The 13,398-nt window shown below is 41.6% G+C and overlaps 1 protein-coding gene across 1 annotated transcript in view; it reads right to left on the reverse strand.

Moving 5' to 3' along the window:
- Positions 1 to 1,155: 1,155 nt before the first annotated feature.
- The window catches only part of LOC118338836 (bone morphogenetic protein receptor type-2-like), a 19,825-nt gene continuing 7,582 nt past the window's right edge, over positions 1,156 to 13,398 (reverse strand). Inside the window, exons 8-19 of the mRNA XM_035676240.1 lie at positions 12,166 to 12,280; positions 11,624 to 11,784; positions 11,389 to 11,536; positions 11,119 to 11,255; positions 10,883 to 11,019; positions 10,362 to 10,554; positions 10,168 to 10,258; positions 9,764 to 9,843; positions 9,559 to 9,681; positions 9,258 to 9,464; positions 7,499 to 8,510; positions 1,156 to 6,506 (exon numbers count right to left, since the gene is read on the reverse strand). Of these exons, the coding sequence (XP_035532133.1) occupies positions 6,184 to 6,506; positions 7,499 to 8,510; positions 9,258 to 9,464; positions 9,559 to 9,681; positions 9,764 to 9,843; positions 10,168 to 10,258; positions 10,362 to 10,554; positions 10,883 to 11,019; positions 11,119 to 11,255; positions 11,389 to 11,536; positions 11,624 to 11,784; positions 12,166 to 12,280 (2,727 nt within the window). The 3' untranslated portion in view covers positions 1,156 to 6,183. The remainder of the gene's footprint in view (positions 6,507 to 7,498; positions 8,511 to 9,257; positions 9,465 to 9,558; positions 9,682 to 9,763; positions 9,844 to 10,167; positions 10,259 to 10,361; positions 10,555 to 10,882; positions 11,020 to 11,118; positions 11,256 to 11,388; positions 11,537 to 11,623; positions 11,785 to 12,165; positions 12,281 to 13,398) is intronic.

Genomic DNA, 13,398 nt, shown 5'->3' on the forward strand with positions numbered 1-13,398 from the left:
GCCTTTATCAAAATGTACAGATGTTGTAGATGATAATGTAATAAATTTATCGCATGAAACGCATCCACTCTTCAATTCGGCCAACAATATTTAAATTAAATAGGCTTTATTGGTATGACATTTAACATGAGTTTCCAAAGCACAGTTACTATAATAACACTGAAGAAGGAAATTGATTAAAAACAAACAATGTGATCGATACATAATAGATAATTCATAATTAAATGGATACATGTAATGGAATAATAATAATATATACATCAATACATTTTAAATAATAAAGCCATATATTGGAGATTAAAATGTGTTATTGATAGCAGGGGTCGTATCCAGTGATGTTTGGCAGTTTTCCTTCTCAAGGCAGATAAAATGTTTATGAAGTGGAATAATCCAATCTTCAGTTCCACTTAAAGAAACTTCTTGTGACACTTTTTGTGATCTTTCATGTTAACCATCATCTCAACCTTGAGCTCAGGAAGGGAGAAAAAGGAGGATCAGTTGAATATTATCTAATGTTTCATAAGCAGCAAAGCATCATGGTTAAATGCATCATACAACTGGTGTTCAGTGTTATTCAGGTCAGAGGTTTACTGAGAAGAAAAATAGATCATCATAAAATACACAATAACACATGACTATAGAAAACCTTTAAAGACATTTAAAAGTAAACACGCTTTGTTGTGAAACTGTAAAAGAGGATAGGAACGGCTGAGTACTCCAATAATGAGACGTCACACCAAACTCCATTTAATAATCTGACACTTTAATTTTGTCTCATTTATTTACCTCATAGATAATAATTGGGAAAAAAGTCCTATAGGGAAGGATCCAGGGCTAGTTAAAATAGAGCTAGTTAAACCAGGGCTAGTTAATAACCAGGGTTAGTTAAACTAGAGGTAAAAAAAAACACACTTTCTAGATAACAATGTGTAATAAATTATAAATAATACAGATCCACTGTGTGGTTGCATTAAAAAAACTACAACTGAAATTCAAAGTATTAATTAAAGCATGTGTTAGTACTTTATCGCATTTTACTGCCTCAGTCTTCTACCAGTCCCACACTTTTATTTTATTACTATATAAAACTACTACTACTGTCTGATGTGCAGTAAATGAACAATTACAGACGATACAGCAGAAAACTTCATTTATTGTCATAAATAAAACACTTTGACACACTGAATCCTCTGCACTTTATTCAATGATGAACTTAAACTTGTGATATTTTTATTACATAGGTTAACAACATGTTGGGATGAAACTGTACGAACCACCAGAACTGATTTATAATCTGTAGGATTGTACAACATGCTCGGTGTGAGTGTGAACAGTGAGAATTGTTATCTTGGCAGAATACGACACTAACAGTATACAGCAGTGGTAATTGGTCCCATATGAAAGTATACAATGTGTAATAATGTAGTATTTACACTACTGGAAAGTGGAAACTATCATACATAAATACACAAAGAGGTACACAATATATTCAACAACAGACGGGGAAATTCAAATATCCCAGAATAATCAGGAACCAGAGCGATACAGCAGTTAAACTTGAGTTAAATATTTTGTTTTTTTTAATCTACAATAATACACTGTTAGTCGTAGCAGAAACTCCTCATCCTGCATCTGTACTGCATCTGTACTGTCGGAAATACTATACAGTAACTCGGATATGATCAGGCAGAGTAAAAAACTAACTACAGTTTATGAGCGTCTGACAGCTAAAGAGACAACAGAAATAATGTTTCAGTGGAGATATTTCATGCAGGACGTTAACACATGAGCAGTATGATAACTATAAGCTGCAGTAAATGACTTTAAAGGGATAACCCACCAGTGTGCTTCACTTTCTGGCACATTTTCAGTTCATTATCACCGATATAAAAGATCACCATGAACTGATTTTGACCCTTTTCACTCTGAGGCTGTTAGCAGAACGCTAACTGTGTGCTCAGACTCAAAGCAAACTTAAGATCAGATGTGATTGTATCTCAAGTTATGAGTTGAAAATGTTTCAGCTTAAAACTACACATTTCCAAAGCTGTGACTCCGAGAAACTGGAGGAAAATAACAAAAAGGTTCTGATATCAGGGTTTGAGCTAGTTAACAACCAGGGCTTGCAAATAACCAGGGCTAAGTTCTTTGTGTGGGAAATTATTATCTGTTGAATAAAACTATATATGTGTTATCCTTAGTTCCAAAAAACAGTTAGCATCCTGCTACTAGAGTATTCGGGTTGTACAGTTAGCTCTGGGCTAGTTCACACATCTGCCTTCACAAACTGAATGTAAAACCAAAATCCTCAGGACACATCCATATATACACATTAGCATCTCTAAAAACAGTAGAAACAGTAGAAAATACAAAAATAACAAAACAGAAATACATTTCAGAAAGCATCTTAATATCAATAAAAGGAAAATCATATTATATGTTGATTTGGATCAGGAAGGGATCCACATTATTTTTAATTTAATTTACGAGAAAGCTAATCTGAAATTTAGGACAATAAACAACAAAATAACAACAACTAAAGTGCATATACATATTAATAACTTATTGTAGTTGCACAGATAAAGGAGCTGTTGTCACACATACAGAATCAGCCATTAAAAACAAAAATGAATGTAGCTTTAAACTGACAGTCGCTTTGTTATAAAAAACAAGAATAAAAATAAAAAAGAAGCCTCTTGTGTATCTTCTATTGTTTATAAATGTCACACTAAACTATTCCAAAAAAATGTGTGTGCCAACTGAAAATACTTAGTACATAATAACATAAAAATATAAAATGTAAGCATCCACTTTTAACATAAAATAAACAGAACTCATATTTAGGGTCTATAACACAAGGAGCAGTTTATACTGTGGTTTAAATAAAGTGCTGTGGATCTTTTATATAAGATTAATTTAATGGACCAACTGTGCGAGTAGATGTCTGCAGGTTTAAAGTCCAAACGTCTTTAATTCAGTTACTTTCTAAGACATTTTCAGACATTGTAGAAGCTTTTCTATCGCATACTGAGACCTTTAGATTGTACCATGTGATGAACTCCTCACTCACTGTACAATGGGTTGGTGACTAACACAATACATGTAAATAAGACAGCTTTGGAGTTGTTTGAAGGCCTATTTTGTCCCGTTGGATCCTTCATCTTCCTCTCGCCTTTCATCATCTTCCTCTTGTAAGAAGAAAAGTGTGAGTGGACCCGGACGAGCCCCCAATTTATCACAACCCGTCTTAAGGCTGGACAAAGACGGGGAGAACACGTGAGTTGTAGCTAAAAATAAGTTCATTTTACATAACTAAAAGAGTAGTGAAGCCACCCACCCACCAGGCTTTTCTGAGAGAGAGACCTCCTCGGAGGGTCATCGCACTGCGCTCTTCATCAGTGCCATAAAGGTTCCTGAGGAGGTTGTACGTGGCCAAGCTCACGCAGGTCACAAGGCTGACAGTTTGACGAACTCGTCAGGAACGTGGCTTATCTCTGCAATTTCTCCAAAATGTTCTTGTTTCTTTTTGGACCTCCTTTGCCCGTCCAGCCCTAACATGGCGGTCACAGCAGACCTCACAAGGCAGTTGAGACTACTTCATAAAAGAAAGTGCAAATTAGAAGAATAAACATCCTCCAGCAGTAATCTGTTGATAGTCAACAGGAGGAGGCATCATGAGCTGACTGCATAGCTAGAGTAAAGCAAAAAAATGCTCTTTAAATCAGACAAAACACTGTAAAAAGACACAAACCACAAAGAATTTACTCAATATTTACTAGGTAATTGTCAGTTACTGTTGAAATTGCACAAGGTCTCTTTTATATGGTTTGTTAATTCACTAAATAACACTAACTTTGCTTAAAGTGCATTAAAAAACTAATAACTCAATCCTTTCTGGTCACACTGACTAGCCACTGGACGAGCCGCAAGCTGAATCGTAGCAGGAGCCAGAATGTCCATAGATAAAGATACGTAGACACCTCATTGGCCTGCCGCTATACGTCTGCACGGTTGCCATATTGGTGAGGTCAAGATCCATTAGTTAATAACACTGAGAGATTCAGACTACATTATAAATCAACTGTAACTTAATTCTGAACAGATTTTCATGAAATTTGGTTCGTTATCATCACTGGCAAAAAGTTTACTTCTGAAAAACTTCCCCTAGGACATGCAGGCTCCGATCTATGAACAGGAAACATCAATGTCAATTATTTACAATATTAGCTTTTGTTGGTTCCTCTAAAAATTTGTAATTATCTATAACATTGTTATAAATCCGCTTTGTTTATGTAAAATTTGTCAACAGGAAAACATAAAAATCAGTTGTTTTTACAACACTTCTTGCCAGTTTCCTGTTAGACAGTACTTTGTAGCATGTGTTGATACTTGTTTATATGCTCCAGCTCACACACACACACTTTTCATTCTGGATTTTGGCCAAAGTGCTGCTCTGACTAGCAGTGACTCTTTTAAATGTTTCCCCTGTTTGCACGTCCAAATACCTTTTTTTTCAAATACTCTTGACTCTTGGCATAGAGCTGATTAGCTCCGGCCCCAGTAACTGAATTAATTCCAACCAGTAACCAATTTTTTTTTCACTTTTTAAAAATATTTCATGAAAATCTGTTCAGAATGAAGCTAGTTACAGTCGATTATATAGTTCAGTCTGAATTTTTCAGTATTGTTACCTAGCGGGTCTTGACCACTCCAATATGGCGACTGTGCAGACGGACATCAAATCCAAAACTTGATATCGACGTTTCTATATCTACAGCAAATATCCAGAAAGGATCTTCCTTAACGTCACTATTAATTTAAAAGCATACCACGCAGGATTTGTCCACTGCTGTTCGTAAATTCACCATTAAAAGTTGGCCCCTTCTCCATTTTCCACGCAGTTTTCTTAGCGTTAAGCTAGCTATGTGTTTATATAGAGCGAAGTTAGAGTTAGTGGTTTGCCCTGCCTCTGATTGTCTCTGATCCCAACAGGTTTTTCTAAGTCTAACCGTCTCACTCGTCTTGCCTAAACCTGACCAACCAAACCAACAAACGTGCCAATCAGAGGCAGAGTAGGGTGGGTGCAATGCCGGTGGTATTCATGTAGATCGAACTCGGAAGTGTCGGTACTCAGTACTGGTGAGTATTTCTAGTGTGTGGTAGTGATGACTGATGTTTGTATGAGTCTATACTTTGTTTTTTAGGGAAATCCCACGTAGTATGCCTTTAAAAAGATTTTAAAGTCTTGGTTAATTTCAGGTAGGTATTAAGTAGGATGAAGGCCATATTCACAAGCAACTGGCCATGTCCATAAGCCACAAGACTAGTCGCTAACTAACCCCTAACCCTAACAGGAGCCGTCAAGAAGTAAAGGACTCCCCTCACTTCACCAGCCACAGGAGAAAGTCAACTAGGAACAAACTAAATCACTAAATCACAAGTGTTTCTCCACCAAATTAGCATTTGTTCTTAAACCGCTTCCATTCAAGACTCTTGGAATCTTGGTGCTACCGAATCAACCTATGTTCCCACCAGTTTTCAGTGGTCCCACTGTAAGCGACCTGTAGTATATGACACACCCACTTTAGTTCCCAAGGAAAATCTGATATTTTTTGGTTCCACCTGGGAACCGACCTTTCAGGTTCCGAACCATTTTAATTTTGGCCGAAATGCTGAGAACATTTCAAAACTAGGTGCGCAAACCAGATCCAATCTGTTCTTGGAAAAGCACTAGAGATTTTTACGCCCAGTAGCAACTGAATACACTGACTAACCACACCCACCAACCACAAGGCTAATCACAACAGGAGCCAATCATCTAGAAGTTAGGAGTCCCCTCACTTCACCACCCATGCAAACATTTTTTGGGCATTTGCGCTACACAGGCAGGATCAAAGTTGATGGTCAAATTGGGCCAATCAGCACAATCCTTCAAAAAGTGTCCAGCTGAATCAAAAAATGTAGATGCAACAAGAAATCCAAACCCCAACACAATGTTTTTGAAATTTCTTTCTACAGTTACCTGTAGTTTTAAGCTTGGGAGCATTGCATTGTGGGTCACTTCCTTTAGCGTTAAGTCCAGTTTAGTGCTGAATGGTGCGGCAGACAGTAATCCATTTTCACAACAGAAGAGAAGGAAGACAAAGAAGTGAAAATTTAATCCGCTCTTCTTTAAGAAACAAACTAGAAGCAGGTCATTCCATCCGGCTCGGAGGTCGTGGTCGCCGTGGCTCCACCTCCGACCCAAAACACAGCCATGCTGGATTTTGATTGATTGATTTTGGGCATGCCAATGCTTCCAGCTCTGTGAGGACCAGAAGAAAAATGGTTCTGGCTGCTGCTGCTACCACAATAGTTGAACTCGAAGTCCGGGTCCAGGGCAGTGTCCGTGGAAACAACCCATGAAGCTGGACGCCATTTTTTCAGGGTGTACGGAGTCTTGACACGACGTTTTATTTTCTCTCCTGAAGCGCTCAAACTGCCGTTTTCTGTCACAGAAACATCATCTGAGGACGAGAGGAAGAAACATTATTAGTATTAGGTATGTGTTCATACTTTTAGGTACATTTACTGTTTCCGTAGACCTTCTAGGCCATTCTTCTAAAACAGGTGGTACCAGAATCTTGGTGACTACTTGTGGTGATAGTTGGTGCACGACTGTGGCTGGCAAGGTAACCACTAACCTGATAGCTAGTAAGAGAGAGCTTCCTGGTTGGTTGTTGGACCAAGTGAACTCCACTTCTTCTGAAAGCTGAGTCTCCTTCCCAGGTCATCAAAGAGCAACACTTTGGCAACCGAAAGTCATCAGTATCTGGCGACCTGGTAGCATGAGGCCACCTGTTGAGTAGTGTTTCACGCTCTGAGCTTTGTTTGTTTCTCATTTACTATAACCCACAGTGTTGGTGTTTGACCACCTGGGAATGAGACTCCAACAATCTGCTATGTTTCTATAGAACGATTGACCCTATAAGTAAGGCCTTGTTGCATAATTCCCAAAAGAATAGTACAAATGTTTTGGTTTGTCCATACAATTTGGTCCAGAGCAAGATATCTAGGCACTGCCACAAGTTTGACAAGAAAATGGATAAGATATTTATGGTCCTGGGAGGATAATTACTGATGATTTTGACCCCCTGACCCTTCCTCTAGACCAGGTTCAAGGGAAAACTTCCTGAGAAATGACCTACCCTCCTCTCCTCCATCCTTACCACCTTACACTGGAGCACTGCTAAAGGGGTCTTCACCAGCTGTAACTGTCGTGTATAGTAACTATAGTTTTACAGATCCTGCAGGGAACAGTGAGGGCAGCAGAGAGGATCATGTCTTTCCCAGGAACAACATCTTTGACCTTGACTGAAGTCTTTGGCTCGAAGTTCAACATTAAAAATATGAACCATGCATTTTGACCTCTGATATACTGAAGGAACAGCTCTGTGCTAAAAAACAAAAGTAATGCAAATTCAAATAATAAATTCTTAAACATTTAATCTTGACTAACCTGAGGAGATGCAGGATGAAGACAGGTCCAGGGAACAAGGACGCTCAGGCCTCTTGGCTTTGGCCTGTCCCATCTGGGGCCGCAACAGACCCAGAGTTTGTGGATCTAAGGTTGGACTTTTTATAGCTGAAGCTTCTGCAAGAGCTGTTGTTTCTGAGGATGGAACGTTTAAAGATGAAGCTTCTTGATTCATGAATGGAGCTTCTGGCTCTGGAGCTTCTGTATCTGAATCTTGAATTTCTGGAGCAACGGTAAGGCCATCTTTTGAAGACAAGGTTGAGGTTTTAGTGGCGGGTTCTTGTGCTTGTGAAGATGGGTTTGCAGTGGCAGTAGAATGAACCAGATGAGCCTTTGGGCTTCTGGTGGATTGAGGGGTCAATACTGGTTGGCTGGTTGTAGTACTTCCTGCTGGACCAGAAAGCAGAATTTTATTTTCCAGATTTGAAACTGGACCAGTAGAAGGGGATCCACCGATCTGCTGACTTGCCAGGGGTGGCTCAGGTTTAGTGCCTCCTCCCCGACTGACCTCTGAACCATTCTGGATCTTGACATCAGATCCCAACGCTATCCTGTTGTTGTTGTTGTTGGAGTTTGAGCCTCGTCCCGACAGGATGTTTCCAGGTCGTGGCTGATGATGATGATGCAGATGAGGAAGGGGTGTGCTCTCAGCAGGCGGTTGTTCTCTGCTCAGCAGTGGTTCATGTTCATCCGGGCTGGGGTTGAGCAGGTTCATACAATTTTCCTCTCCTCCCATTATCCCTCCCGCCATCTTGTCCTCCTCTTCCAGCTGCGGCCCTGCTGGATTGGTTCGACCTCCGCCCACAATACCATTTGTCACCAGGGTGGGGACACCTGCGCTGTAGCCATTGGCGACCACCATTAACGGCTGGACTCGGTTCCCAGTTGCGACACCACCTCTCATGCTGGGGTTGTTAGTCACCGTGGTTACCAGGTGGGGCTCTACAGCCGTGGCGACTGTTACCGTGTTCATTTTAGCAACACCTGTTTCCACCTGAAATACAATACTTTCTGGATTAGTGACGCACTTAAAACAACATTTTTTAAACAATCAGCTGCCGTCACGTGATGCACACTGGCCCAGAAAGACTTATATTGTGAAAGAAGCGGCTGTAAAAAGGTCACAGCCCCCCACAAAATGACTTGTTTCAATATCAGAATTTGATCCATTCAGTCCGATAACATCTGGAAAGTCTAGAAGAGCTGCATTAATAAATTATTAATCCTCATTTAAATTAACGGAGGGCTAAACCAGAAGTTAGCGGCTTGGCCGGCAGAAGTCTCTGGTGCCAAGACTTCCGGTTATCTGGATAATTTCTTTGTGGCGAAGTGTTTTTTTTGGCTTAATGTGCCATTGAGCAGCTTTCATAGGAATGAACGGAGCACTGCCTCCAACACTGTATCCAGTTCCCTTTATACAGCCATGGGTTTCCTCTGTGGTAAAATGCTAGCAAACTAGTTAACTAGCAAACGTACTATCTAGCTAATGACTGATTAAGCCTCCCTAGCTCCTACAAGCAGAAACCAAAATGAGTTGAGTCAAGCTGGAAAGAAACAAACAAGATCCAAAGATCCACTTTCCTGCAGTGATCGCTATATAGATGCTGCAAGTTACACAAAATAACCTCCAGAACATAGACAGGACTTTGCTACCACAATCTACCCATGCCCCTCTGGATAATAGGTCTATAGAAAGTGATAATTAGATTTTGAGTTGAGTATCTAACTCGATCATCTGTACCTGTCTGTGGTTTGACTTGAGCTTTCCCAGCTTAAGTCGAGAAGAGGCTGAGGTGGTCTCCTTGGTTTTGGGGAGAAGGTGGAGGCTGGTTGGCCTCTGGGGCAAGTTCTGCTGTTTGGGGAGAGGGTGGATGGAGGAGGAAGGAGGGATATCGACCCCACCAACAGCCCCCAGTTCACCCTGAGGAGTCCACGCCGAATTACTGGCCTAGAGGAACCGAGAAACAGATCTCCGGTTAGCAGCCACACAAGCTATTCAGTGAGGTACTCAGTAATACTTCATTAGTGTGCAGTAACAGTACCTCAGCAGTGTGAAGTATCTGATGGTACAGCAGGTTGGTAGTTTGTTGCTCTGTGGTACCAAACTGTTTCTGTGAATGTTCCATCAAGATTTCATCAGAACTTTCCCTCAAGTTCTTATCGACCTGCGGAGAAAGAAACAGACTGATGTGAAGTTTTCTGATGAGAGGACAACAGCAAAAAGGAGAACAAATTAAAAGTAAAGACCTCTTTGGGGTCGAGTTTGGTGGCCTCCAGGTCTTCTTCTGTCAGCTGCAGGCGAACCGGGACCCTGGGCACAGCGCCACCTGGTGGACAGCAGGGACAGTCACTGAGGACACGCCCACAACATTTCACATAAATGTCAAAATGCTAAATATCCTTGCCAAATCTAATCCCTCTGTAGTGGTGTTTCTGAATGGGTTAAAGTGAATCAGTGTAGGTTCAAGGGTTTCATCTGCATTAGTTTAGTATTTGGTTAAAAATAGGTTCCAGTTAGCAGCCGGACGTCAGAGGGAAAACCAGACAATATTCTCCCCATAAAATCACTGATAAAGTTGTGTGTTTGTACAGTGATCGCGTTGTAATGGTGTAACAGTACATGGTACATAAAGAGAGCGTGTGTGACTGACTGTGTTCAGACTCAGAGATGCTGCAGAGGACGGTGGCCGATGTCCGGGCGGTCGACACGCTGCTGTCTGAACTGGACGATCGAGCCTGACTCTGACATACAGAGAGAGAGAGAGAGAGAGAGAGAAAGAGAGAGAGAATAATCAGTATCAAACAGGAACTGTTGGACTTCAGTGTCTCTGGTTGACGTGGGTACCTGTGCCTGCTGCCGTTCATAGTTGATGGAGTTTCTATTCTTTTCTGCACCTTCAGCTCCGCTCGTGGTCGTCTTGACGACCAATACTGGGTGGCCATCTCCCTGGAGGTTTTTGACCACGCCCACCTGCAGATCCTCAATGTAGGAGGAGGTGGAGGCAGCCTGAGGAGGCCAGCAACCGTGAGACAGGTTCCTGAGAGACAGACAGAGAGAAAGATCAGGAAACAGGTAACTTATTACTCTGTAATTTGTGGTATCGTCTGGTGTGTTGTACCTGGTTTGTTGGTGTACTGTTGGTTGGTGGTACCTGTTTGTTTGTGTACCTTGGTGGGTGTGGTTACCTGTGGTGTGTACTTGCAGTGTGTACCTGTGGTTGTGTATCCGCAGTGGGTGTGGTACCTGTGGTTGGTGTACTCGCAGTAGCTGTGGGGGTACCTGGTGGTTGTGTGCTACCGCAGTGTGTGTACCTGTCGTTGTGTACCACAGTGTGTGTACCTGTGGTTGTGTACTGCAGTGTGTACCTGTGGTTGTGTACCGCAGTGTGTGAACTCAGCAGTGTGAGTTCAGACAGTCTCTCCTCTGCACACTGAGCGGTTAGTCGAGCTTCAGCGTCCTGGTCCCAGCAGTCCTCCATCGTCTCCTTCAGCGAACGCAACACCTAAAAACATCGACAGGAAGCTGCTAAGAAGTTCTGTGTTTTTAACGGCTGCAACTCAGGTGTGAACAGGTGTGAACAGGTGTGAACAGAGACACCAACCAGACTGTTCTCTTTCCAGGCTTCAGGGAATCTGGGTCTGAATTTCTCTCTGGCGACGAGTATCTGCATGTCCTCGAAGCTCGGGTGATTCCCCAACTCCGCCTGGAACGCCAACTGGAACTCCGGCACTGCTTCATCTAAACACACACATCAGCTACATTACATAACCTGCTAGCACCTGTCGCTATCACTCACCTGTACAGTCTGTTAGCACGATATCATGTTATATATGTCATCCTGTATGTACATTATCGTGTTGTGTTGTCTCACCTGGGAACAGGTGTGAGCACCTCCTGAAGCTCTCCCAGTAGAGCAGACCCAGAGAGTAAACATCCACCTGCTTCAGCGCCGACTCACAGTCCCTGAGGTTCAGAGCTCCACCCAGAACCTCTGGAGCCATGTACCGCACCGTGCCCACCTGCAAACACACACATGTATAAACACATCTGCCTCCTCCTCCTCATCATCATCTCTCCGTCCACCTGCCGCTGTCACATGACCTCACCTCAGATATGGCCATGGTGTCGTCGTCTCCAGGGCAACAGGGCCGGCTTCCTGTCAGCCTCATGGACAGACCGAAGTCGGCGAGGACGCAGGACAGATCAGCTCGGACCAAAACGTTCCTGCTGGTCACGTCTCTGTGGGCCACCGCTGGTTTATACTGGTCTGAGTGGAGACAGAGGGGACAGCAGTCGGGATCAGTCACAGCTAATGTTAGCAAAACTCGTGCTAACTAGCAGCTAATCGACTGTACATCAACCATTAGCTAGCCAGTTAGCTGGCTATGTAGCTGCCTAGTTAGCTAGCATTTTGCTCAAGCAGAAACTTCTGTGGCTGCAAATGAATCCAACACTGAAGCACCAAAACCTGCAGTTCCTCTAACGGCCACTAGAGGCTCCAGCAGTTCCCCGTTAATGACAACTGTACATTTATACAACTCACCCTTTAAATCATATTAAATATTAAAGTTATGTATCATTAAGGGTATTTTGAGTGACAGGTGGATTATTGTTACTATGATGATGATGATGATGATGATGAAGATACCTCCTCTGTACAGTTCAGTGTGCAGGAAGGCGAGTCCTCTGGTGACACCGTGAGTCATCCTGCAGCAGGTAGACCAGTCCACTGTGTGGAGCGACAGGTAGCGAGACAGGCAGCCCTGAGGCAGAAAGACGAGTTAAACACAACTGATGTTTGATCACATGACACAATCAGCCAGTACATTTTCATATACAGCTTTATGATCGGCTGCAGTCACAGAGTGAAATATGTGGCTAACGCTGACTGTCTAATCTAAAGTTCATGGGGGCGGGGGGTCGTGAGGCCTTCTTGATTTTAATTTTATTTTTTTGATTACGTCAAACATTTTAAATAAAAGTAAATTTTGTAAGTTAAAATCATTCTTGATCAAGTAACTTCAGTAATTGTAAGTGACAATGACCTGTATAGTTTAGTTTAAAAAAAAAAGTAAAATTACTGAATCAAGAATGTTTTTTAACTTATAATGTTCAGTGTAGTACATCATTCTACAGTTTATTATTTAATATCTAAAGTTTGATGAGCTGAACACAAACTGTATTAGAACAATGGCATCAAGCATCAGGGAGAATAAAACTGAATTGGTAAAAACAAAACTTATTAGGTCTGTATGATTGTTAAAAGTTAAAAATATATAATACAGACAAAAGATTGTGTAAAAAGTTCCTAAAAATATCACAAAATCTCTAAAATATTCACAGGAAATAATCAACCTTCCTGCAGTTATTCACTGTTTGGATTCATTGTTTATCAGCTGTTCTATGTTCGCTGTCAGTTTACTCACTCAACTATTTTACATGTTTGATGTTCAGAAGTAGGTCGGCTCCGGCTCGGTTCCACGGTCCGTAATTTGGGGAATTAATTAAAATAAATTCTGACTAAAGTCAGAAAGAAACTGGAACATGTGACTGAGATTTCATTAAATAACCAGCAGGAAGTCCATCAAACTGCTGGTTTCTGCTTTTAATGGTTTTTATTGTCAGATTGTTTAACGACGACCGACACTGGAGTCATTAATGTGAAGAAAAATGATAAAAAACATTTTAACATAAGAATATTTAATATGTGTGTGTGTGTGTATGTGTGTGTGTGAACAAACAGTTAAGCTGGTAATTACTGTCTGACCGCTACAGAGGAATGCAGCACTGAGCAGACAGTGTGTGTCTGTCAGTGTGGTTTTGTCTGTGCGTGTGTGTGTGTGTGTGTGTGTGTGTGTGTGTGTATTTGAGAGAGAGGGAG

This window comes from Morone saxatilis, unplaced genomic scaffold (assembly GCF_004916995.1).
Source record: "Morone saxatilis isolate NCDOM2014 unplaced genomic scaffold, NCSU_SB_2.0 Contig5, whole genome shotgun sequence".
In the NCBI taxonomy this organism is placed as follows: Eukaryota; Metazoa; Chordata; class Actinopteri; family Moronidae; genus Morone; species Morone saxatilis.